At 40.3% G+C, this 27,431-nt stretch overlaps 2 protein-coding genes across 6 annotated transcripts in view; both read right to left on the bottom strand.

Moving 5' to 3' along the window:
• Positions 1-3,971: 3,971 nt before the first annotated feature.
• Positions 3,972-27,431, bottom strand: part of LOC102289320 (NLR family CARD domain-containing protein 3) — a 29,319-nt gene continuing 5,859 nt past the window's right edge. For 2 of the 5 annotated variants that reach the window (XM_042225010.1, XM_042225009.1), the window contains 6 exons: positions 22,729-24,520; positions 22,431-22,604; positions 21,859-22,032; positions 21,717-21,763; positions 19,605-19,798; positions 3,974-4,991 (listed from right to left, as the gene is read on the bottom strand). In XM_042225010.1, the coding sequence (XP_042080944.1) occupies positions 4,587-4,991; positions 19,605-19,798; positions 21,717-21,763; positions 21,859-22,032; positions 22,431-22,604; positions 22,729-24,520 (2,786 nt within the window). In that variant the 3' untranslated portion in view covers positions 3,974-4,586. Of the gene's footprint in view, positions 4,992-15,914; positions 19,799-21,716; positions 21,764-21,858; positions 22,033-22,430; positions 22,605-22,728; positions 24,521-24,947; positions 26,583-27,431 lie in introns of those variants that run through there. The other 3 variants (XM_042225007.1, XM_042225011.1, XM_042225008.1) reach the window with 3 other exon arrangements.
• f2 (coagulation factor II (thrombin)) lies at positions 6,298-15,799 on the bottom strand. Its single transcript, XM_005932744.3, has 15 exons — positions 15,637-15,799; positions 14,565-14,645; positions 14,048-14,127; positions 13,933-13,957; positions 13,187-13,252; positions 12,995-13,109; positions 11,471-11,607; positions 10,893-11,186; positions 10,688-10,804; positions 10,405-10,525; positions 9,512-9,679; positions 9,263-9,436; positions 8,034-8,212; positions 7,727-7,797; positions 6,298-6,534 (listed from the first exon to the last, which is right to left on the bottom strand). The coding sequence occupies exons 1-15, from the start codon at positions 15,704-15,706 to the stop codon at positions 6,379-6,381; spliced, it is 1,854 nt and encodes a 617-aa protein (XP_005932806.1). The 5' UTR covers positions 15,707-15,799; the 3' UTR covers positions 6,298-6,378.

A 27,431-nucleotide genomic window follows, 5' to 3' on the forward strand; every position in this document is an offset into this window, starting at 1 on the left:
CCTGCAGTGTTTTTGAAAGTAATAATAAAACCAGTTGTTCTGGTCTTTCATTACAGGTGAAAGCTATCACCTGGCAGTAGTTAGGCATCACCACCCACAGTTAATATGCACCAATGTGTTAGGGCTTCAATTGGTTTTTGTTTTGGCCATGTGCTCAATAAGCAATGCTCCAGAAACTAGATGTTACATTTCAAATAAATACTGAAATTTTGACATCAGACTTTCATTTGGGTGTGAATATGGTCCTTAGCTCTTTCACCTCCAGTAAGTCCATTTTTCAACCATAGCAGGACATCAAGAAAAGACCACAATCAATTGTTTTCAACGTCTGATGATTTGTGACTGGAGATCAGTCGAAGGGCATATCTCTCACCAACAGGGACAGTCTCCAACCCTTCTCAGAACCTCAATATGTCAAGCAGTTAAGAAAATGGCTGGACGTTCAGTTTGCAGTAACAGTGATTTAGAAGGAATTCGTGTAATTCCATGATCCCATCAGAGGGTGCAGTTTTACTGCTGTCAAAGATTTGCTCTTATATTCTGTGTGAAACTACAGCTTGGAGTTTATAAAGAAACTTTTTAAAACATGAACAAAAACATATGCAAACAAATTTGACATGAACTACTTTTTGTAGTTTTTGATATTTTACATTATTAGTATATATCACTGTTGTCCAGATAATGTGTGGAAATGAAAAGTTGAACTGTAAGTAAATGCCATGCTCTAATCATCTTTGACGTTCAGCTCAAAATGTTATTTGTTCACTACACGATTTCTGTCTGCTGTTGGTACTAAACTCAACAATATTACATTTGTGGTTTGCACCAGTTATTTATTTATTTATTTATTTGACTCAGAGGTCGGTGAAGTCAGGTGCACTTTTACTGTTACTAAGCCTGTCAGACATATGTCATTTGTGTAAATAAAGGCCACTACTGAGGTCAGAGGATATGTACCGAATCTGATACTTTATCTTGTCTCACTGAGCATGTCATGAACTCATATAGCAAGCAGCATATTGGAAATAATTAACATTTATTACTGCAAGATATGATACAAGTCTTTAAGACAAAAATGAGCTTTTTGTGGCGTTACACCAGAGTGACCCATAATTCAGCCATTGAAAGGTACAGTTTACTATACTTCATTTTTATTCTAACAAATCTGGGATATTTTGCTTAGGCGAACTAGTGCAGCTCGATTGTTTCAGAACTTCATCCACTGAGTTTCTGTGAATTTTGGTTGATAAACTGGAATTTATTTATTTTTGAGTAAATTTAGAGTTCCAAACTTCATCAGACACTGGTTCACCGTTGCTTTGGCGAGTTTTTAAGTAACCGTATCTGAAAAATTAAATGGGTTTTAAGTTCCTCTCCATTTTCTGATGAGTCAGATGGTGTGATGTACTCTGTTTTCACCACTAAAAAAAAAAAAAAAAAAAAAAAAAAAATCAGTTGAAACTTGTTTTTGGCCCATGCTTTGACAATTTATGTACAACTAAGGCAGATCTTGGCTATTGACCTCAGGCGGATTAACAACATTGCACTCCCAGGGAAACTGAAGTTCTCGTGCTTCCAGTTTGTGTTGTTACCCAGACTACTGTGGCCGTTGACAATGTACGAGGTCTCGCTCAATCATGCCAATCAACCACAGAGGCTAGTGAGCTGCTATGTTGAGAAGTGGCTCGGACTTCCCAAATGCCTCAGTAGCGTTGGACTCTACAGCAACGGGATACTGGTGTGCCTATCCCTAGCCTGGTAGAGGAGTTTAAATGTGCAAAAGTGAGGCTTGAGATGTCACTCACAGACTCCAGGGACCCCATAGTGATTGGCACTGCTCCCACCCTAGCAACAGGGAGAAAGTGGACCCCAGCCACATCTGTGCTACAGGCCAAATCTGATCTTCGCAATCATGACGTGGTGGGTCACGTCCAACAGGGCAGAGGAGGATTTGGTCTTGGAGCAGTAACACCTCAATGGCAACAGGCATCTGTATCTGAACATTGAAAATGATGGTGGAGGAGGCGCGTCGACAGGAGAAAACAGTAAGACATGCCAGAGCTGTAGCGCTTGCCAAGCAGGGTCGCTGGATGAATTGCAAGAGTGTTGAAAAGAGGAAACTCTCATGGAGTGAAATCTGGGGAATGGAGTCTAATAGCTATGTTTCATCATCCGAGCAACATATGATGTGCTGCTTTCCCCAATAAATCTGCAGGTGTGGTTTAGAAAAGTACCCATCTTGCCCCCTGTGTACAGTCCCAGCAACACTCAAGCACATCTTGGTTGGTCGCAGGACGAGCCTTACTTCGGGCACATGGACACATGGGCTGTATCCCAATTCAGGGTCTGCAGCCTTAAAGTACGCAGCCTCAACGATCCTCAAGGGCCGCGTACTTAAAGACCGCTAAGGCCGGAAGTGCGAGGCTTGTGAAATGGGACGGTCTAGCCTCCGTTGCGCTGCCCAGGTTGCCTAGCAACCATGATACTAACAGCTGGAAACGTGTCATACAGCTTTGTTTGACAGAAATGAAGGAGAAAATCTTTTGTTCATTTGTTTGTTTGTTTCTACATGAGCTTTGATCATTCTCTGTAAGATTAAGCTCAGCTATTGAACGGCGTATATTTTAAAGTAAAGGCTTTAAAACCAAGTTAGTACAAACGTCATCAGGGAGTGCAGAATTATTAGGCAAATGAGTATTTTGTCCACATCATCCTCTTCATGCATGTTGTCTTACTCCAAGCTGTATAGGCTCGAAAGCCTACTACCAATTAAGCATATTAGGTGATGTGCACTCTGTAATGAGAAGGGGTGTGGTCTAATGACATCAACACCCTATATCAGGTGTGCATAATTATTAGGCAACTCCTTTCCTTTGGCAAAATGGGTCAAAAGAAGGACTTGACAGGCTCAGAAAAGTCAAAAATAGTGAGATATCTTGCAGAGGGATGCAGCAGTCTCAAAATTGCAAAGCTTCTGAAGCGTGATCATCGAACAATCAAGCGTTTCATTCAAAATAGTCAACAGGGTCGCAAGAAGCGTGTGGAAAAACCAAGGGCAAAATAACTGCCCATGAACTGAGAAAAGTCAAGCGTGCAGCTGCCAAGATGCCACTTGCCACCAGACCTCAGTGCCCAAAAGCACAAGGTGTGCAATACTCAGAGACATGGCCAAGGTAAGAAAGGCTGAAAGACGACCACCACTGAACAAGACACACAAGCTGAAACGTCAAGACTGGGCCAAGAAATATCTCAAGACTGATTTTTCTAAGGTTTTATGGACTGATGAAATGAGAGTGAGTCTTGATGGGCCAGATGGATGGGCCCGTGGCTGGATTGGTAAAGGGCAGAGAGCTCCAGTCCGACTCAGACGCCAGCAAGGTGGAGGTGGAGTACTGGTTTGGGCTGGTATCATCAAAGATGAGCTTGTGGGGCCTTCAGAATCCATGGATGGCAGGCTTTTGAGTGTCCTTGATTTGTTTTTGTTTTGTTTTTGAATGTCAGAAATGTATATTTGTGAATGTGGAGATGTTATATTGGTTTCACTGGTAAAAATAAGTAATTGAAATGGGTATATATTTGTTTTTTGTTAAGTTGCCTAATAATTATGCACAGTAATAGTCACCTGCACACACAGATATCCCCCTAAAATAGCTAAAACTAAAAACAAACTAAAAACTACTTCCAAAAACATTCAGCTTTGATATTAATGAGTTTTTTGGGTTCATTGAGAACATGGTTGTTGTTCAATAATAAAATTATTCCTCAAAAATACAACTTGCCTAATAATTCTGCACTCCCTGTAATGTCATATATCTTTGCCAACATGTGGCCAACAGTAATGTTTTTATCCATCCATTCGCTTCCGCTTATCCTTTTCAGGGTCGCGGGGGGCGCTGGAGCCTATCCCAGCTGTCATAGGGCAAGAGGCGGGGTACACCCTGGACAGGTCGCCAGTCTGTCGCAGGGCCAACACACAGCCGTACTGCATACTTATTCTAACATTTCTGGGATAATTTGTTTGGGAGGACTAGTGCAGCTCGATTGTTTCAGAGCTTCATCTGCTGGGTTTCTGCATAAATTGTCAAAGCTCATGTTTTGACAATTTATGTATGAACATACGTATTTATGTATTTTTCAAAAACACCAACAACAGACTTTCATTATAAAACAGCTCTAAAATTATTGGTAAACAATAAAAGAGTTGGTTGTCTTCTTATTTTAACAGCTCCTCCATAAAACACAGCAGGCACATAACAAAAAGCCAGTACTGTTCATTGGACATGCTGGCACTCACAGTCGAACCATCATATCTAATTATTAAAACATCTTAAAATCTTTTAAATACACTGAGGTGTCATTCTGAAACCTAAAACCAAACTAATGAGGCTCAGCTATTGTGATACTCATGGCCTGAATGTGGATGAGGATATCAGGCCATGAGTCTCTAGAAGGACAGATTGATACCAGGACAGTCCTCACACACTGCCATTACTATTTAGTCCTACACCTAAAGATAAAGCAGCAGCCATATTAGGAGGATTTTAAAGCAAAAAGCTTTGCCTGTTGTTCTCTTTTGGAAAGAAATACTATGGCAGCTCACTGCTAATTTTTGTTTTAGATGATTTCAGAGTTCTGAGTTTTTCTCTGTCTTCTTTTAAGTCACATATAGTCAGTGAGGTGTCATTCTGAAGCCCAAACCCAGGATAAAGGGGTTCAGTGAATGTGGTGTTGAAGGTGTGAATGTGATTGAGGCTGTCAGAAGAGACTCTGTAGAAGGACAGAGTGCCAGCAGCAGCATCCAAATACACTGCTACTCTGTTAGAGACAGAGGATGAGGAGGGGAGACGACTGAATGTTACACTGTTGTTGTGGCACAAAGAGTAACCATCATGAAAGCAGCCCAGGCACCAGGATTGATCATTCCTTCCAAGCCATGAGTGGTTTGTGTCTCCTTTCCTTCTGATTCCTTTATAACTCACGGCAATATCAACCTTTCCTGTCCTGTTGCTCCTGGTGTTCCTGTTGCTGCCTTTACGTGTTGATGCTGTTCGCTGCAGACAGATTCTCACTGTTATCATTCTTGATATCCTCGACTGTTTTCTGAATAGTCACTGAGCTACTTCCTGTTTTTGTCAGCAGTCCTTGTAGCAGAACTTAGTTAGTTTTTCATGAAAGACCCAGCAGGAAGTCGAGGAACAAGTCCAGATGTCCATTTGGACTCTTTAAAGTGTTGTCCACAGCACTCTGATATAAATGTGTCTCTGCAGATTCTCTTGATTCATTCTTTTTGGAGGGTGTTTGTTTTTCCAGGAGATTGACTCCAGAGCAGAAGAAGGTCAGATGAACATGAAGAGCAGCCATAAACTCCTGAACACTCAGATGGACAAAACAGAACACCTTGTCCTGGTACAGTCCTCTCTCCTCTTTAAAAATCTGTGTATAATCAGTACACTGATGCTGCTCTGATATTGATGCCACACTCTGTCAGGTCTGATTCATAGAAGACCATGTTTACTTTCTGCAGCTGCTCAAAAGCCAGTTTTCCCAGAGACTCAATCATCATCCTGCTCTCTAGACTCCAGCGTGGATCTGTTTCAGCTCCTCCATCGTACTTTGCCCTGAACCACCAGGAAATATATGTACATCTCAGTCAGGTTCCTGGGAAGCTGTCCTCTCTATCTGGTTTTCAGCGCAAAAAACAGCTGAAGATATTTTTATTTCAAAAAACTTTAATTAGACCAGGGTTGGAAATCCCATCACTAGTGTGGAGCAGCCTGTGTCATAGGGTGACCAACCGTCCTCCATGTCCACTTTTCAAATTCTGTTCGGGGCGTCCGGGGGGATTTTTGAGATTGATAAAAATGTCCGGGTTTTCCTATAGTCCAACAGAGGACCCATGTATGTGACGTCATCCCCGAGCTGCTGCTTTGTGAGCGCTTGTTCTGCACTCAAAGACGGGACAGCCAGCGCGCAGCATCGCCCCTAATGATGTTTAATAGTTTCTATCGCTGCTGTAACTGTAATGCTTTAAACTGAACAGATCTAGAGTAGCACTGCTGGAGAAACTTAAATACATAATGAGAACACTTTAGAGCCTCTGTCATGTATGAATAAATAGTACATGGATGTACAGTGCAGCTATAACCTCTGTTTTTGTTAACAATCTGTTGACTGGTAGCTACAAACCTCTGGAAAAATCCCCAGAGAACTTCTAAGATCACGTTGGCTTATTTGTTATTACTGACTCTTATTGCTGCAGGTCAAACCAAGGCTTTTGAATAACACCAGAGGCCAGGGTACAATGCGTTAACAATCTTTATTGGGGCCATGCTGCTTAACAGGGTTCAATGTGAAGTGATTGACATCGATGGTTTGTGTTTACTCATCTTCGCTTCCTCCCATCTTTTCAATAACTTTGCCTATCCACCTGGTCATCCTGAACAGGTGAGTGTAGAAGCCATACTTCCCGTCACGATCGCAGCCCTCTCCCCATGACACGATGCCGATCTGATACCAGCGGTTCTCTGCCGGGTACTGCACAGGAAGACAGTTTCAAAATAAGAGTCATTGTTTGCAAAGGCAACTATTCTAAATTCTCAGATTGAACCTTTTGTAAATGGTAGAAAAGTCTTTTCAGAGCTGAAAGAACGAAAAACTCTATAAATATTTTAACTATTGTAACTATTTTTTCAATTTTTAAGCAAACTGTCAAATAACACTTAACTGTGAGGATTTACTGCTTTTCTCTAAATTGAGATAATAAATGAAGATTGAGGCTGCCAATTAGGCAAATCTGAAGACTTTACACACTTTTTACCCTAACCCCTTTTTGATGAAGGTTTCTGATGCCAAAGTGCCCAAAGGGTATTTGGCACACAGACAGGGATAAAACCAACAACCTTCCCATTAGTAGGTGAAGTAGGTCCAGTGAAATATTGGTGTATGATTGTGCAGTGTATATGTTTTAATGCTAATATTAATAATAATAAAATCAGTGCTGTGTGGCACTTTTCAAAACCTAGGTAGAAAGGGATTTACAGACCACAAAAATAATTTATAATCAACTTCATAAAAAAAATGCACACAAAGTTAAAGCGATAAATGAAATCACTGAATAAACCCTGAACAAACTGTGTGAATCAAATCATCATTGGTGTCCCAGAGAACACACATTTTCCCCTTTGGTTGCCATGGGGTTACCATCTGGTCTCTAGGATTGTGTGACTGGGAATTTAGTTGGAGAAAGCATGACTGTATGACTTCGGCACAGGTCAACTCAAGCATTGGTATTTCCTATTACAACATTTTGCATTTTCATAAATTTTACATATTTGGATTATGGTTAAATATTTTATGACTATAAAATACTGTTAATGTCCAGACAGATTTTCAGGAAATTCGTTAACAATTTTAACGTGTCAGGAATAAGAAAATCCCATTACACTACTGTTCAACTTGTAAACGAGAAAAAATTACATTTTTAATGTAAATGTTAACTTGATTATATAATTAAGAGTTAATACACAGTCTACATAATTTTTTACTATGTGTTAATTAAAACATGATGTCACTTCTGTGTGTTCTCGTGCCGTCGGTCTTATAATTTATTTAACAAATATTTTATTAAACAGCTGCTTGAGATATAAACCAGATGTTATCTAATGATAAGAAATGGTAAAGAGGAGACTTAATCTATCATTTGTTCTTCTTTCATTGTGATTCTCACCTTCATCACAAAAGGTCCACCGCCGTCTCCCTCACAGGCGTCTCCACGATGGTTATCGTCTGGTTTATAACCTGAAACAACCAGAGACTGTAATTATAGAGAAACTTTGACACCTTCAGGAGATGCAGGATCATCCTGAGAGAAACAGCCAAATTCCATTCAGAACAGCCAATGAGACGGCAGCATCACTCAGCACACCAGGGCTTTATTCAGGATCAAACAGTTGGACCAAAAATAAGCCAAAGATAAAATATAAACAAGCATTTTCTTGTTGAACAAATGTGGAAAATCTTTTGTTTTGTTTTACCAGCACAGAACATGTTGTCTGTGATCTTGACTGAAGTGGAGCTGCGGCAGATGTTCTGGTCCACTATCGGTAGGTGGATTTGCTGAAGGACTGATGGTAAATTTCTCACTGCAGGGTTCCAGCTTTCCTTCAGGTTCCCCCACCCGGTAACTCGGCCCTTAAAGCCTTCAGACATCAGACTGCCGGAAAAAATACCAGTCAGATATATCACAAAGCCTGTCACCATCCATAGTATAAACCTCACTGAACCAAAGTGTCTCTGACCACAGTTCTTAATAGCACCCTCTACTGGCGCAGTCTTTGCATTACTTTAGACTTTCCAATAAGACAGAAAGAATCTGTGGGATCTGAAGAATCTTTTAACCCCCTGCAGAATAACTGGAGAAAGGAAAATTGATATCTATGCAGAAATAGCTATGTGACCAAGTTTGAGGACCTGACTTGATTTAATCAAATTGTTGTTTACTGAGGACTTTAAGCAAACTCCTTGGCACAATAATAAACTGTGTTGATACCTCCCCAATTAATATTTCTAGCAGTATTCAACACCATATGAACAAAATAATCTCTCCAGCAAGCTCTATGTCGGACCCAGAGTCTCCCCCATATTGAAACGCTCCAGATCACTTGACAAAACTGGTAATTCAATTCTCCGTTCAGTTTTGTTGATATGTCAGCAGTACACAAGACTCATGTTAGAGAAAGGTAAAAACACCAGTCTGAATGTTTTAGTTAACCCCATCAGGACAAAACTGATTTTGGATGTCTGTGTTTAGTCAGTTTAGATGAGTGGCACAAATAGCAGTAAGTTGGTAAATTGCTTTACCAATAGGCAATATAGGTCCACCACTCAGCTTTAAGCTAATCTATGGCGCTGCTTTTCACCGCAGTAGCGTTTTAACTACTTCACATTGAGCAGAGATGGAGTCTGTCTCCAACTTGTATCCCCATGTAATGTCTGTGTTGTGTGTATAAGGTCGGGGTTGTCCCATTTCACTGCAGGGCAACCTGTATGTGGCGAATAAAGCTTTGATTGATTGATTGATTGATTGTCCTAAAGAGAGGAATCTACCATGTCCTGAAAGAAAACAATAATCTGTGCCAAGTTAGATAAAAGGCAAAAGACACATTTTCACCCCTTTCTTTTGATTTGTGTGGGAAATATAATTAAAGAATTTGGTCTGAACTTGTCAACTTGTAATTGGTTGCAAATGTTGCGTTTGTCTTACAACTTGGCGACGGGCTTGCTGGGCAGGCAGATAGGATGGATCTTATCAGTGAATGTGACCGGCCTTCTCATGTGCAGCAGAGCGATGTCACGGTTCAGGTTTTCTTTCCAGTTGTACTTGGGGTGGACAATGATTTCATCAATTGCCACAATCTTCTCAATGTTACGCTCAAACCTAGAAAAAAATGACATAATTCCAACAGGCCTTCAAATGAAACTAATGATAATTAAGACAGACACGCCTTCTTACTGGGCTCTGTTGTGTTTTCCCAGGCGGACCAGTATATCGTTGATGGTGAAGTTCTTGTTCCAGGGTGGGTAAAGGATGCAGTGAGCTGCAGTGAGGATCCACTGATCACTGATCAGACTGGCTCCACACAAAAACTCCTGTGGGCTACGCTTGTACAGCATCACCTGCCTGCAAACAACGAAATTATCTATTAAGTTAGAATTAAAAAGTCATTCAAAAGGTGACAGAAACAGTTCATTTCTTAATGGTTCATTTATTTGTTTCTGACTGGCAGAATGGACAATGGGAAGAACAAATGTGTCAGGATTACAATCTTTAACTGCTCACTGTGGAATGTGTCCATATTACTAATCTGTTCTTATCATCTTATCACTGTTTAGATTCCTCTATCAGCTGACACAGAGGTCACCCAAATGAGTATGGTTGTGGCGTATGGCTATGCATAATAACTGGATGACCTGGCCCACCCTTTGCATTCTGTCCTTGCCAGGCAGCATACAAACTTCCAACATCTGTCTAAGCTGAAGAGGCAGATGTTGAACGTTCCCGGTGTCATACTTGTATTTATTTGCTTGATTGTACTACAAGCTCCTAAATATTTTCATTTTTACTTTTTGAATCCTTCACTTTTTATGTTTCCTTGTTACCTCAGCTCTTTCTTGTGTGTATTTTATTTATCTTTCAAGATATTTGGTTTTGTGGTGTTCTATGTATTTTACAGTTTTTATGTTTTGGGTGCTATGGTGCTGCAGTTTCCTGAATGTTGGGATAAATCAAGTATATCTAATGTTACTTTGATAATCTCCTGATGGGAGTCTGATCTGTTTTACCAGACATCCAGAACAATTTTGTCAACCATCCTTAAAGTCATGTTGTTTATCTAGTGTCATTACCATGGAGCTGAGCCCACTTCAGCGTCATCACCCCCAACGATACGTCCGTATGACTGCACAAGCTCTGCTTCGTTTTGATCTTTTTTGCTTATCTTTTCAAACAGGGGACGCTGTCCACAATCTGCAATACAAGAAGTCAATAAAAACTTTGATAGATGGTCAAACACAACAAAACTATTAACAGGCTAGATGGATCACCTGCTTCTTGAATTGTTCTCTTTCAGCTTTTTGGGGTACAGTGATTACCTGATGCTTGCTGTCACTGCCCATTAAGTGCACTCACCATCCTCTCCTTGTCCAAACGTGCGAGGACTGAAAAGGTTTTTCCTGGCCTGACCTAAGACGGAGCGCTCCCTGCCTTCGGTCACAGTTGTTTGCTCAGGCCCTAATAGTGGGTCATCTGCAGGAAACAGGTGGACAATTGGAAAGGTAAGGGGCAGGTAAACAGGAGGATTTATTTAATAGTGGATTGTAGGTTTGTACTCTACCACATAGCTGCAGATCACAGTAGTCCATTGTTATATTTCCAGCAATCCTGACATAGCACCAGGGGCCCTCAGAGTCACCGTCAGGATTTCGGCACTTGTTGGTCTGCAGCTGAACTTCAGGGATGAACTCTTTGTCCCGACTGAGGGTTTTTACCTCCGGTAATGACCATGGCAGGCAGGTGTGACCTCCTATGGTAACACTTAGGTCCCCATTATATTCTATACCATAATTAGGCAAGCACACTATAGGTTTCTGTGGTTTCGTTGCCACAGTGGGTGGGACAAAGTCTTCACCTTTAACCAAAAAAAAAAAAAAAAAAAAGATCAGCTGACAGAACTTGGAGCTCAAACTACAGAAAAATATAATCCTAAATTGTATATGAGCCCTGAAACACTCCAGGATGTAAGAAGAGTCTGTGGAAGAAATTCAGTGAGTTCTGAGCAGCTCATGTTAGGTGCCGACATGGCTTTCCAACATTACTAGTACAAGAGTGTCAACTAGCCTAAAATGGTGCAAGAATATTAATTATTATCATTGTATTCATAATCTTTACTCAGTGGCTATAGCAGATACTTGCCACATATTGGTACTCTGCAGGTCTCTTTCTGGACAGATGGGTCTTTGGTAAAACACCAGGGACCTTCTGGACGATGGTCAGGGTTTCTGCAGAAATTCTCCTTCAAATTGCTGCCTGGTTCTGAAGTGTTATACTCTCTGCAGACACACAGGAAAACAGGGAATGAATTACTTCCCCAAGTGGAGGAAGGATCTCAGTGTGCTGTTCACCAGTGTGAACAGAATGGAACGGGAAGACTGTCAGATTGGCATGACCTCTGCACTAATACGGATGCTGTACTGATCATCTGCAAAAGCAAAGCTATAGATGTCTTGATTCATGCTCAATCACGTAAGTAAATCCAAGTGACTTCTTCAGTCTCAGTTGACTGCAGGTTTCCCAAATCTTATAAACAGTACTGTACATTTCCATAATAACTGAAACTAGCGCCACTGAAGGAACAATGGGCTGGGAAGTCAGTTCCTTGATCATTAAAGAAGGCGCCAAAAGAAAGCTCCAGCCGATCCAGGAGAGAAGGACAACTGCTGCCTAGGCGAAAACCTGTAATGATCCCATATGTGTCAGGAGTATCAGAACAGTTCTGATGCATCGTGTCTCTGTGACTTTCAAAACCCAAAACACACTGCGCCAAAAAATTGGTCCACCCCAAGGATCGGGTCCCCCGACACAGAGTAACATAGTGCACGCTGTTAAGTGCCAGGAGGATTGCCAGGATTTATACGTCAGGGAAACCAAACAACCTCTCGCGAAGCGGATGGCACAACACAGACGAGCTACCTCGTCGGGCCAGGACTCCGCATTCTATTTACACCTACAGCTACACCGACATTTACACCTAATGAGGATGTACACATCCTGGACAGGGAGGAACGCTGGTTTGAGCGCGGAGTCAAGGAGGCCATTTACGTAAAAAGGGAAAGACCATCTCTGAATCGAGGAGGGGGCCTAAGGGTACATCTTTCGCCATCTTACAATGCTGTGATTGTAGCCATTCCCCAACTCTCTGTGAATGGTACTTTAATAATGGCCTTTGGTCAGTGGTTGTTGATGGTCATGAGAATTTGCATATTAATGATCAAGGAACTGACCTCCCAGCCCATTGTTCCTTCAGTGGGCTGGTTTCAGTCATTATGCAAATGTACAGTTTATACGATTGGGGGAACCTGCAGTCAGCTGAGACTGAAGAAGTCACTTGGATGAGTGAGGAAACCAGCGATGTGAACACGCTACGTCCAGATGAACAGAATCAACTTTTGGAGATTTACTTACCTGAATGATTGAGCATGCATCACGACATTACTGAGTTATAATTTGGGTGGTTAATAATTTTTGTTTTACCAGTTAGTTTGTGAGCTAGCCCTTTTAAATATGACTAAATTAAATGTCCTTTGTGTTTTTCTGCTTTTGCTCAGGTAATGAGTAATATGTTGCTTTGCTTTGGTTATTTCTTACCTAATTTAAGAAGCTCGTTAGTTAGTTCCAGGACTGTAATTTTTGTTTTTATGTGGGGAATTGCTCAGTTACCTAAAGATAGGATGTGGAAAGCTGTGCCTCCAGTGTTGACACACTCTGCCCGACTGCGTGATGCTGATGTCTCCTTCGTAGTTCACACCATTACCCTGACCAGAAATACACTGACCTGAGGACAGACACACACTCTGCGTTAATCTACACTAGTTAACTGTTTTATTATTTATTGTGTTCATTTATATTCACCTTCTATGCATTTTCTGATGAGATTGATGTTTTTTGCTGTTCTTGACATCCGAGTTCCTTTACAGTCTGCAGAACAAATAGACAGACACAGTGAGATGTTGGTGTGTTCCCTTTGTGTGCTGTTCTTGATTTTGTTCATGTTTGCAGTGCAGCTCACAGCTGAATAAACTCTGGTGTACAAATAACGTGAAAAATTGGACTCTGCTTGTGTTCATCCAACTGCACAAAGTTTAACAGAAGCAAAAAAATAAATAAAAATCAATAAATAACAAGATTACACAAAATCAAATTCATTCAAACCAACAGAAAGCACAGAAACATTCAACCAATTCTAGTTCTATTCAGAAACACATCAAATCTAAACTGGACCAAAACATCCATCCAAACACAAACATCTCTGTCAGGGAGGGGGAGGATACAAGTTTTCTGGGGGTATGTGGTGGTGGTGGTAGGAGGGGCTCTGGGCTTCTGTGTAGGCTGCTGCCCTCATGACCGGGGCACAGAGAAGCAGAAGAAAAAGGATCGATGGATGGATGTTTTGTTTGTTTAAAATCACTTAATATGAGAATTTCCTCTGATAAACTGAAAGACTGTGGAACTGTTGGTTACACAAAACAAGAAAATTGAAGAAAGAAATGTTTATTTCTTATTTATTGTAATAAAAAAAATCATACTGTTCATATACATATACTTATCTCTTAGTATTGAACATATTTGTTTCCATGTTTAAATCCAGTATATCTCACCGAGGTATTTGTTCCAGAATTTTTCCTGTAGGAAGAGAGATTGTTTTGCGATGAGACTTTGAACTGATCTCAGTGCTGTTAAAACTTCTGACAGGAGAGAGAAGTAAAAACATACTGTTTTATCTGGCTGCTCAAACACCTCTCTGGCTTCTTCGTGGTCGCAGATTTCCTCCACACACTCTCTCTCCAGGTTCCCTGATATGAAATAATCCACATTAACACACTATAATCGTGACAGTATCATGAGACACAAACATAGAGAGCACCTGTAAAACATGTTATAGTAATTTTGTGTCACTTCACAGTTGTTTGTTGTCTCTGTTTGGCTCTTTTTGTTTCTTTTTGATTTACTTTCCAGAATTAATGCTAACATTTAGCAGTCTCTGCCCACCTCCAGTCAACAAAGACTCAAAGCTAATATTGTTCCAAACCTGCAGCGCATGCTAAAGTAAGTGATTACAATTGAATCTAAAGTAGATACAAAAAGGGAGAGAAATGAACCTGCTCCCTGTACAAACATTTATTTGAATCAGGGAATTTTATGAGTTCAGTAGACACAGAATGATACGAATGGTCAAGATGTCAAACCATAGTGGATGTAATAATGAGGAGAAAAGCTGCTGTTTGGTCACCTGCTTTCAGCTCCTCAAACATCTGGTTGGCTCGTCTGTTCCGGACCAAAACCTGTGAGGCGAGGTGGCCACTGAGAAAAACTACAACAAAGATAGAAAATCAGTTAAACCCTTCCAGCATCACCAACACTCAGCCTCCAGTTTAATTTAAAATCTGTTCTGTAGTCACACAAATGATCAAATGCAAAATGACCTGGGACTGTTGAGCAGCTAGAATCCCCTATCAGACAAAAATGGGACAAAGTACCTCTTCCAAAATTACATCAGCTGCTCTCCTCATCCATGACGTTTACAGACCGTTTATAAAGGACAGAAGACACTAGACAGTGGTAAACACAGTCCTTTCAGATGTGCTGCTGCTATCAAATTCAACATGAGATATGGTTTTAATGTTTTAATTTACACAATGTTCCAACTTTTTGGGATTGGATTTGTATAAAATTTTTCCATTCTTCCATTTATCTTCTGTCTAATAATGAGGAAGATTTTGTCAAATGACACAATATGCTTTATAAATCATTTACAGGGTCTGCCTCTTCCAGGTGATTGTGTTTCACCCACCTCCCCCTTTGGCAAAATGCATGGCATATAAAAATACTGTATTAACTACGTACTCCAAAAATAAAAGTAATGGACGGAAAACATATCTTAAGTAAAGGTCAGTAATTTACATACTTGAGAATTGATTTCAATCATATTATACGCGTATTTCTATCGGGTAATTGTAGAAGTGATGGTAGTACTAATTACAAAGACTGTTTTTACAGTCTTTGTAATTATACTTCCAGACCAGATTTAAAATGGTTCATTTGGTTTAGTGTTCATCAAATTCAAGACAAGAGAAGAAGAAAAAAAAGTGATATTTGGTTAAACAATCAAATGTACAGATGCACAGACTGAGGGTTACTTTCTGTCTTCTTATGAACTTTCATAAAAGACTTAAATCGACATATATTCAAACCAAAGTACAATTTTGATCTAGATTAGTCATATGATGATCCTACATTTAGTACCAGTAATATGAGCACTAAAAACACCAGTTCACACATTGAAGAAGAAAGGAGTTCATTACCATGGTTTGCCACACAGCTGTGCAGGAGAAACAGCAGCAGAACAGCAGCAGGTTTTGATGTTGGTTCCATTATGATTCAGACCTGTAAGCAGAACCTCAGAACCAGATCCAGCAGTACTCAGTGTGTCCTTCTTTGTTTGCCCGTCTATGTCTCTCTGTCCGTCCTCTGGAGGGGGGGATTATTGACCAGAGGGTCAAAGTTTGAGCCAGACTGATGAGTCGGTTATGTTTAAACCTACATGTTTACTTTTTCTCAACAACTCGAGTCCTACTGTGGGTTAATACTGCTGCAGTTTAACACAACCCAAGATCAGTTTTGTTGATACTGAATTATTGTTTGGTAAAAAAAACAAAACATATGAACATACAAGTCACAATTAACAAGTGTAACAAGTCCCTAAAAAAATCTTAAAAAGTCTTAAAAATACCATCTTTGGTACATTTCTTATTGTTTTTTTCTTGTAGATCTTTAGTCACTTAAACCAGGAAAAATATTTTAATAATTCCATTTTGTCAGTTTTTCTTGCAGAACTCAAGTTTTTGGTTTAATTAAGCATCCAATTTACCTTTTTAAATTCAAATGTGAGGAATTAAGTGGGGTTAGTAGGAGGGGGAGGTGGGGTGGGTTTGGCGTGAGGAGCTCAGTGGATGATGTCCCAACAGGTTTATTTTGTTCCTTGGGAAATTTTTTTCATTGCTGTTTTCGCTTTTTTAATGTAAAGTCCTAATATTTTGCAAAAAAAAAATGTACTTGATGGAGGAAAATAGAGCTCATTTTTGGATTCAGCACCCTAAAAACATGAAAATTTATCAAAAATATACCGTTCAGAAAAAAACATTTTTTTGTGACGACATATGTTATCACAGTCTTGGGTTCCTAAAGTCAGTCATTGTTCTGTCCAAACCCAGTGTGGTGGAGGTGTGGTCCCTGGATCAGTTGCAGGAGAGGAGTGGTGCAGTGAGCTCAAGGGGGCGGTGCTGGGAGGCAGGTGAGGCCACAGGTGGTGGCGTTATGACTGATGACAGTCTCCATTTCTTTTCATAGTGGAGGAAGAGACGAGCGGAGAAGGAGGAGACGGACATCTGGGCTGAGAGGAGATTATTGTCAGTTGCACACACAAAGACAAAGTGCAAATCAGTGAGTCAACCATTGAGTGTGTTGGGTCCTTGTACACCCATCATACACAAAAATGATTCAACATTTAAAATAATAAGAGTTTGTTAAAAGCTAGGTCAAGTTCATTATCGGTGATGACACAAACCTGAACCCTACGCAATACAAAGATGTTCCCCAAATTTCTACTTCACAGACCTGTTTTGGTTTTCTCTAAAACACAAGTATGGAGTTAGGCATCACCACCCACAGTTAATATGTGTTAGGGCTACAATGGGTTTTTGTTTTGGCCATGTGCTCAGTAAGCAACACTCCAGAAACTAGATGTTACATTTCAAATAAATACTCATTTTGACATCAGACTTTCATTTGGGTGTGGAAACGCCCTTAGCTCTTTGCCTTCCAGTAAGTCAATGTTTCAACCATAGGAGGACATCAAGAAAAGACCACCATCAATCGGTTTTCAACGTCTGATGATTGGTGACTGGAGATCAGTTGAAGGTCACATCTCTCACCAACAGGGACAGTCTCCAACCCTTCTCAGAACCTCAATATGTCAATCAGTTCAGAAAATGGCTGGACGTTCAGTTTGCAGTAACAGTGAATGTGTAATTCCATGGTCCCATCAGAGGGTGCAGTTTGTGCTGCTGTCAAACATTTGCTGTAATCTGTGTGGATTCATGTTGAAATATATTCTGTGTGAAACTACAGTTTGTAACTTTAAAGACATTTTAAAACATAAACAAGAAAACATATTCAGACAATTTTGACTTTTCACAGTATTTGTATATATTCGTATATATCACAGTTGTCCAGATAATTTAAGAAAAGTTAAAATACTAAGTGTAAAAAATGTCATGCTCTAATCACCTTTGACGTTCACCTCAAAATGTTATTTGGTCATTACATGATTTCTGCCTGCTGTTGGTACTAAACTCAATTATATTACATTTGTGGTTTGCACCAGTTTTTTTCTTTTTTGACTCAGAGGTCGGTGTTGACTGAGCGAACTTTTGTTCCTAAGCCTTTCAGACATACGTCACTTGTGTAAATAAAGGCTGCTGCTGAGGTCAGAGGTCATGTTCAGAATCTAATGCTTTAGCTTGTCTCAATGAACATGTTATGAGCTCATATAGCAAACAGCATATTGGGAAGAAGAAGCAGGAGTGGTTAAATAAAAACATGAAGGTAAAGAGACATGCAGCAACCTCTTAGTATTGATCTGGCTTCTGCCTGACTTAGGACAGCTCACACATCAAATATTTACCTGCTGATACTGAGGTGAAAGTCTTCCAGTGGTGTTCAGCTTGTGGTCACACATACTTCACAAACCAACCTGAAATGAGACTAAAACTTTATTTTTTTTTTCCAACCCTACAGTGACAGGTGTTTCTCATTGCATCTGAGTAATAAAGAAGTTGAGTCCTTTTATTTATTTATTTATTCATTCATTCATTCATTCATTCATATTCTTTCAGATCTGATCATTGTAATATAAAAGTCGTTTAGGATTTAACAGGACATAATAAATACAAAGCTGAATCTCTCCTAGCCCACCCCACTCCCATGGAGGCCAACACTACCCTCCGGTGGTGGTTAGACAGCATGGCACGTAAGCTTGTTGCAGAGTGTGGAATTAATCCAGCTCAAACAATAAACTCAATAAATAAAATAAACATGAAACTATATAACATCATCCATAACAAAAAACCCTACATAATCTTAAATAACATCAAGTTATTTCTTTTCAAATCAAAGTATTGCACTTGAAGTTCTGATGCAGAGATGAACTTTTTGTGGTGTTACGCCACAGTTACCCATGATTCAGCCATTGAAAAGCAGAGTTTACTAGACTGCATACTTATTCTAACATTTCTGGGATCATTTGTTTGGGAGGACTAGTGCAGCTCGATTGTTTCAGAGCTTCATCTGCTGGGTTTCTGCATAAATTGTCAAAGCTCATGTTTTGTTTTATGTATGAACATACGTATTTATGTATTTTTCAAAAACACCAACAACAGACTTTCATTATAAAACAGCTCTAAAATTATTGGTAAACAATAAAAGAGTTGGTTGTCTTCTTATTTTAACAGCTCCTCCATAAAACACAGCAGGCACATAACAAAAAGCCAGTACTGTTCATTGGACATGCTGGCACTCACAGTCGAACCATCATATCTAATTATTAAAACATCTTAAAATCTTTTAAATACACTGAGGTGTCATTCTGAAACCTAAAACCAAACTAATGAGGCTCAGCTATTGTGATACTCATGGCCTGAATGTGGATGAGGATATCAGGCCATGAGTCTCTAGAAGGACAGATTGATACCAGGACAGTCCTCACACACTGCCATTTCTGTTTGGTGCCACAGCTAAAGATAAAGGAGCAGCTGTATCAGGAGGATTTTAAAGTAACAAAGCTTTGCCTGTTGTTCTCTTTTGAAAAAAAAATACTATTGCAGCTTATTGCTAATGTTTGTTGTAGATGATTTCAGAGTTTTTCTCTGTCTTCTTTTAAGTCACATATAGTCAGTGAGGTGTCATTCTGAAGCCCAAACCCAGGATAAAGGGGTTCAGTGAATGTGGTGTTGAAGGTGTGAATGTGATTGAGGCTGTCAGAAGAGACTCTGTAGAAGGACAGAGTGCCAGCAGCAGCATCCAAATACACTGCTACTCTGTTAGAGACAGAGGATGAGGAGGGGAGACGACTGAATGTTACACTGTTGTTGTGGCACAAAGAGTAACCATCATGAAAGCAGCCCAGGCACCAGGACTGATCATTCCTTCCAAGCCATGAGTGGTTTGTGTCTCCTTTCCTTCTGATTCCTTTATAACTCACGGCAATATCAACCCTTCCTGTCCACTCGACCTCCCAGTAACAACGACCAGTCAGACCATTGTTGCACAACAGCTGAGAACGTTCAAATCTGTCTGGATGATCAGGATATGACTGATCCTCTTTCAGATGGGTTGCCTTCCTGTTGTTGTCACATAGTTGGAGTTTTCTGTTTACTGTGTTTGTGTCGATTGTGAGTTGACAGGAATCTGATGGAGAAAAAAGAATTACAGTTAAGCTGTGTTTTAACATTTATCTGTTTGACACAAAACTATGAGGTTTAATGGTGGATTGTAAATGAACACGGTCTAAACATATTGATTATGTAAGTAAAATGAGTGGCGGTCTGTCAGTGGTGACAAGAGGTTAGTTGATTGATTGGGTGGGTTAAGGCTGCAAGCCTGGTCAGCGCCATCTTACCCTTTCGACCATACATACATTACACAAACATCACATGGGGAAGACAGGTCAGAGAGGTATAACAATGGAAAATACACAACACAAGGAAGGAAAAACCCCACCTCAGCACATAGCACATAAATCAGCACATCTCACAACACAGAAGACATAAGCTTCGAAGTGTAGGTCTGTGTCAGTGTACATGCGTATGTGTGCGTGTGTGTGTGTTCCGTGTTCAGCCCTTCACTCGGTTAGGCAACTGTCAACAGTCTTCGGTCGACGCGGGTTTCCTTGATGGAAGGGGAAGAGTCACAACACAGTCTTGTTATCTAAGGGAGAACTTTTGTTATTCCTGTCAGCTTTTGCCTTGAGCATCCAGCTGGTGCCAGGGGAGCCGCATGAGATGAAGATGGTAGTGCGAACAAACTGCTTCCAATTTTACAGTAGGTCTAATGTCCATCACTGGTCAACATATCTCTCAATTCCCGTTTTTCTTCTCCAAGATGTTATCCATATTGCGTTCAATAAACACAGTCTGAGTACTCACAGCCCTGCCCATCGTCTATCATGTCAGCCAGCCTTGTGGGATTTTGAACAGCTGTAGGCGCTTCTTGTTCTTCGATAAGCCAGGTCCGAGCGAGCTCCAATCAGCCAGAACTCTGTTATCATGGTTCCGAATTGGTAGATGTCGTTTGATGTTCTCCATCAAGAGTATCACCAGAAACACGACGCAACAGACCATCGAGTACCTGGCAGCAAACATCTCCGCAGGACAATTGGGTTCTACCAAGCCCAGGAGTTTGTCAATTTTGTTAAGGGACCAGTTGATCAAATCCATAATTCTTCTTTAGGTTTTTAAAAGAACAAGTCTGGGAGACTCTCTTAGGGTTAGAGAATAAGCGAGACTATACAAAGACATGAGAAGCCAAGGGAAGATAAGGGAGAGGGAGAGGCAGAGAGAGAAAAGTGCGACCACCTCCGTCAAGAGCCAAGAAGAAAGTTCTGGCACAGCCTAACTATTGCAGTGTGATCTGGTCCAGTGCTTTAATAAAAGAAATTAAATTACAACTAACTCGAAATAAAGCTCCATGATGTCATGATGAGTGCTGTGTGGCTGGCAGGATGTGTACCCAAATGCAGGACTCAGAAAAGGAAAGTTAACTTAAAGCGCAGCTTTATTGCTGGGAAAACTCTTCACAGAAATAAACATCACAAAACGAACTAAAAATCACAACATGAAACTAAACATTAAACTAGCTGTTGGAAGAGAGGATGTACTGTATCTGTGCAGAGTGGATATGAGTGCAAATTTATAACCTTGATCTTGCAACAGTAGTCATATCTTCCCTCTAGTGAACCTAATGCTGTCTGTAATGTAGAACCTACTGTGGTGTTCCAGTATTCACATATTCTGGTGCCAACTGAATTTCAGCCAACAACCTGACAGCCAGTAACACATTGTTGGCGTATCGGTAGTCCACCAATCCAGATACCAAGAATAAAGAACCACCACCCAATAAAAACTATTTATTTATACTGTTTATCTTGTGATTAAAAACCACCTGACTGATTGAAATTTCTTAATCATATCACATGTTCTGGTTTAAATACAAACTAATTTCAATTCTACTCACTGCTGAGCTGCATCGCATCTGGATATCGATGAAAATTGTCACTACTTTGAGGGAAAAACTCATTCGAGATTTTACAAAACAAAAACATACTTACACTTCCTCAGACCTGGTATCAACCACTCGACACCAACCGGTTCCAAGCTAAAGTGATACGTTTAGACAAATTCAGATCATCCTATCATTTTATATTATAAAGTGATGTGTTTATAATGTTAGTAACAAGATCACCCAGATACCTGAGAGTCTCCAGTCTCCTGAGTGGATCCTCAAGTCCGCATAGCAGCAGCTTCCCCCCGTCTCCTGTATGATTGTAGCTCAGGTCGAGCTGTCGCAGATGGGATGATGGGTTGGAATGAATAGCTAAGGCCAGAGAAGCACAACCTTCCTCTGTGATCAGACAGCCTGACAGACTGCAGACAAGCAAAATGAGATACATGTCAGTTCATGTGGGAATGCCAGTGTACAATTTAAAGGTATTAGAGAACAGCATACTTATGGCTAAAATGATGATAACTCTTAATTTAAATTGTGACAATTAGCTTTTCCTTTCATTGAAAATGTGTTAATAAAATACTAATAGAATTCTAAAACTAAAGAGCCTGAAAACTCAAGACATTACTAACAGTTGCTTAAGACTGAATAAAGCACATGTCCTCCATGACTCAAATTGCTTTACCCTACAGGAGAATGAGGTCTTGAATGCACTTTTTTTTGACTAGTTAGCAAGCATAGCAAGAGAGAAAATGTTTCTTTGTTGTTGTCATCAGGCTGCTTCTAGGTATCGTAGCTCAAATAATAAACATCTCACCAGAGAGTTTCCAGTTTACAATGTGGACTCTCCAGCCCAGCAGAAAGCTTTTTCACTCCCCAAACATTCAGGTTATTGTTACTCAGGTCCAACTCTCTCAGATGTGAGGATTGGGAGCTGAGAATTGAGGACAAACCTTCACAGCTTTTCTCTGAGAGGTTACAGCCACTCATTCTTTAAGAAAAAGAGGACAAATGATCAGTAAAACGATCCACTTACTGACACACGTTAACTAATTCTACTAACTTGTTCTCCTGCTGTTTGTAGAAAATCCAGCAACTAAGATTTATGTACTTACAAAGCTTTCTTGGAGGACTTGACCACTGGAAGTAGCCTGAGAAGACCCTCCTCAGAGGGGGAGTACTTCTTCAGATCAAACACATTCAAATCTTTTTCTGATGACAGTAAGATGAAGACCAGAGCTGACCACTGAGCTGGAGACAGTTCATCCCTAGAGAGACTTCCTGAATTCAGGGACTGTTGGATCTCCTCCACTAGAGAATGATCATTCAGTTCATTCAAACAGTGGAACAGGTTGATGCTTTTCTCTGCAGACAAATTGTCACTGATATTATTCTTGATGTACTCGACTGTTTTCTGAATTGTCACTGAGCTACTTCTTGTCTTCGTCAGCAGTCCTTGTAGCAGAGCTTGGTTGGTTTCCCATGAAAGACCCAGGAGGAAGCGGAGGAACAAGTCCAGATGTCCATTTGGACTCTGTAAAGCGCTGTCCACAGCACTCTGATATAAATGTGTCTCTGCAGATTCTCTTGATTCATACTTTTTGGAGGGTGTTTGTTTTTCCAGAAGATTGAGTTCAGAGCAGAAGAAGGTCAGATGAACATGAAGAGCAGCCAAAAACTCCTGAACACTCAGATGGACAAAGCAGAACACCTTGTCCTGGTACAGTCCTCTCTCCTCTTTAAAGATCTGTGTGAACACTCCTGAGTACACTGAGGCTACTCTGATATCAATACCACACTCTGTCAGGTCTGATTCATAGAAGATCAGGTTTCCTTTCTGCAGCTGATCAAAAGCCAGTTTTCCCAGAGACTCAATCATCTTCCTGCTCTCTGGACTCCAGTGTGGATCTGTTTCAGCTCCTCCATCGTACTTGACTTTTTTCACTTTGGCCTGAACCACCAGGAAATATATGTACATCTCAGTCAGGTTCTTGGGCAGCTGTCCTCCCTGTCTAGTTTTCAGCACATCCTCCAGAACTGTCGCAGTGATCCAGCAGAAGATTGGGATGTGGCACATGATGTAGAGGCTCCGTGATGTCTTGATGTGGGAGATTATTTTGATAGCTAGCTTCTTATCTTGAAATCTCTTCTTGAAGTACTGCTCTTTCTGTTGTTCAGTGAACCCTCTGACCTCTGTCACCATATCAACATACTGATGAGGGATCTGATTGGCTGCTGCAGGTCGTGTGGTTATCCAGAGGCGAGCAGATGGAAGTAGTTTTCTCTTGATGAGGTTTGTCAGCAGCACTTCGACTGAGGTGGACTTTGTGATATCAGTCAAGACCTCAGTTTTCTGAAAGTCCAGAGGAAGTCGACACTCATCCAGACCATCAAAGATAAACAGAACCTTGAAGTCTTCAAAGCTGCAGATTCCTGCATCTTTAGTTTCAGTAAAGAAGTGATGAATAAGTTCCACCAAGCTGAACTTTTCCTCCTTCATGACATTCAGCTCTCTGAAGGTGAATGGAAATATGAACTGGATGTCCTGGTTGGTTTTGTCTTCAGCCCAATCCAGAGTGAACTTCTGTGTTAAAATTGTTTTCCCAATGCCAGCCACTCCTTTTGTCAGCACTGTTTTGATTGGTTCATCTCTTTCGGGTGAGGCTTTAAAAATTTCTTCTTGCCTGATTGTTCTTTCTGGTTTGTCTAGTTTCCGGGATGCTGTTTCAATTTGTCGGACCTCATGCTGATCATTGACCTCTGCAGTCCCTCCCTCTGTGATGTAGAGCTCTGTGTAGATCTGATTCAGAAGAGTTGAGTTTCCTGCTTTAGCAATCCCCTCAAACACACACTGGAACCTCTTCTTCATTGTACATTTGAGATGTTGTTGGCATGTAGCTGGAGTTCCTGATTGAACAAAGAACAAATCCCATAAATTTGAGCATTTGATATTAATGTAGAAGATGTAACTCTGACATTTCACATCCCAACCCTAGATAAGAGAGGCTAGGCAATGGACTAGCAGCCCAAAACCAAAACAATACATCCACTGACACAGTGAAGAAAAAAAAGAAAATTGTTCTCCCCCCCCCCCCCACCTATTCTTATATGTTGAATGCCAGGATCTCCCTAAAACACAGGCCAACCAGTCTTCAACCACCTAGGATATGCATTATAAGTTCATGAAAAGAAAGTGTTGTGAAGATCGGGAAATCAGCTCAAACTGCCACAGAAGTGCAGTAGTGTAACTACTTAGTGGGAATCTGTAGGACCAGATGGGCAAAGTGTGAGCAGAAAAGGCAAACATCAGGTGAGATGATTCTGGGTACTTCACCTGAGGAGGAAGGTGCTGAACGAACTTAAGGCATAGCACCAGGCTGCAATACTTGGCACAGAGAGCATTTGTAGAATGAGAAGCTCATGAGAGAAGATTCATCAGTATGGCTTCCAAGATCACAAAAAAATATAGCTCCATGAATGTCATTAAGAGCTATGCACCATTTTATGTAAGTGATGCTCGGACCAAAGACGTTTTGTTAATATCCGAACAATGCCTTTCTTCAGAAAATACTGAAAGAAGAGAAAAGCTGGAACATCCTGAATTCTCTAACAGGACGACTCACATACAGATGAAGGCAAAATTATTCCCCACCTATCAAAGTCTTTATCAAAAACTCCCCTAACTTTCCCAATTGCTTTTTTGACCATTTCATGCATGAAATATGACAACCTCAATCAGGATTTTTTAAAAGTATTTTTATTCATCTTTAGGCATGAAAAAAAGATTTTTGAACTTTTCAGTTTTTTACATGTCCCCTTAGGTGGACAACATGGGTTTTGACTTATGACTTTCACAAACAAATAAATAATATACACTGTATAAAAACTATAACATAACAAAATATGTTTTTATATATTTTAAATATATTTTATAACAATATAACAAATGTAACAAATATATGTAGAGGCTCTGTGATGTCTTGACTGCCACCCACTGGCTGACCAGTGAGTGGCAGGGTATGGACTGACACATAAGTGTCCAATGTAGTGGTTTATGTGCAACTATACCATTAACACTAACACACATACAAAAAAACAGCCTTTGAATAGTTGTCCACTATAGTGACCACTATGCGTAAAAGGGTTAAGTGGGATTTTCAAAATAACATTTCTCAACATACTACTTCCTGTTAGAAAGTAGGAATGATTTATGTTTGTACACAATTTCAGACTGATTTCAGAAAAAAAAACAAAAAACTACTAGGCTCAATATTATTAACCCCCTGAAAAACGATTTTTGAGCATTAACGTTGTAAGTCTCGCAGCTTAGAAAATCCAGTTAAAATTGAGGATCCTCTTCTAATTTGCACGCAATGTAAGAACCACAGCAAGGCTTCGAGATGTCGCTTGAGGAAGCATACCAAAGACAAAAGAAACACCTTAGACTTGATTGAAAGAATTGTTGACACTCTCCAAGATATCGATATACAAAGTTCTAATAGTATTTAATAATAGTATCTAATAGTAAGAATGAAAGATTTCAAAGTAGTGATGTGCGGATTGATACTGAAATATCGATTCCTCCGATACCAGTCATTTATGTTCTAGAATCAATTCTCACATTAAAATACTGATATTTTAGTAATTTAGGGTAAATTTGTAGTTTATCATTAACAGGAACACAGTGGAAAGAAGCTATATCATTCGAATTGTCTACATTGGAAGGAACTACTTCCTCTTACGCCTTTCATAGTCATGTGCGAAATACGGCTGTATAAATGTCTCCACCCCCTGGCGTGCGCACTCACAACAATGGCTGAGTGTAAACGGAGTCATGTGTGGACGTATTTTACATCCACAAACAGCCGAGACGTGGTTTGCAATACATGTGGCAAGAAAATGAGGTGTTGTGGCAACACCACTAACCTTGTCAAACACCTCAGAGTAAATCATATCACAGAATATGACGAGCGTATGTTGAGGCGAACTGAAGAGGAGGACAGGGACAGGTGCTGCTAGGGCGAGACAGACGCCTCTCACGGAGTCCTTTAGTGCTGCAGGCAGGCAAGGTGTTCAAATAGCGCACAACTTCAATTTTTTTTATTTCTATGTGATGAATTCTGCATTATTAAGTGATAAGAACAAGTAATCTGATGTCCTGTAATCATTATGATGCTATAATTTGAGATACAATAAAAGACACAATAAATAAAAGAAGTTTTTGTACAGAGTATCGGTATCGGATCAGTATCGTCGATGCCACCCTGAATTTTACTTGGTATGGGATCGTAAAGGAGATCAGTGATATCGCACATCACTACTGAAAAGACAAATGACATGACCTGTCTGGAAAGGACAGTCTTGGGCCTTTTATGTCATTTAGGGAATCAGCTTATGTAGAAGTGCAATGTTTATTGGTTTATCTGGTTATACTGGAAGACAGTGAATGATGCACAATTCATGATTTGATTGTTTATTATACTCAGCACTTTTGTATATGTTTTGTTTATAGACCACAGACATCCACTCCCGCACCTACGAGTCCTTGTACGCCCCATCTGTAAGCCTGTGGTTGCATTACTGTGCTGTAGTGTTAACGAATGACAGTAAAGAAGGAAGAACCTAATTTGAACTCCTGTTAGTTCTGACCGGCACCACTGCTATTCAGCCAACACCTATACAGTCATTGGTGAAACCCAAATGATTAGTGGCAGACTAAGAAAACCTGCACTTCTGCTGAATTGGACTGGACATCTTCAAGCCAGACTGCAGTATGTTAAGCACAACCTGGAAAAAGACTATCCATACTGAAACCACA

The sequence above is a fragment of the Haplochromis burtoni genome, unplaced genomic scaffold (genome assembly GCF_018398535.1).
Source record: "Haplochromis burtoni strain Fernald_Lab_line unplaced genomic scaffold, NCSU_Asbu1 Contig_157, whole genome shotgun sequence".
NCBI lineage: Eukaryota > Metazoa > Chordata > Actinopteri > Cichliformes > Cichlidae > Haplochromis > Haplochromis burtoni.

Excerpts from the sequence above, each read along its gene's own strand:
- f2 (XM_005932744.3), bottom strand. The coding sequence starts at position 15,706 with ATGGAACCAACATCAAAACCTGCTGCTGTTCTGCTGCTGTTTCTCCTG. Across the intron at positions 14,646-15,636 it reads CAGCTGTGTGGCAAACCATG|TTTTTCTCAGTGGCCACCTC; the intron begins GTAATGAACTCC and ends TCTTTGTTGTAG. Across the intron at positions 11,608-12,994 it reads TTTCCACATCCTATCTTTAG|AGAGTATAACACTTCAGAAC; the intron begins GTAACTGAGCAA and ends GTGTGTCTGCAG.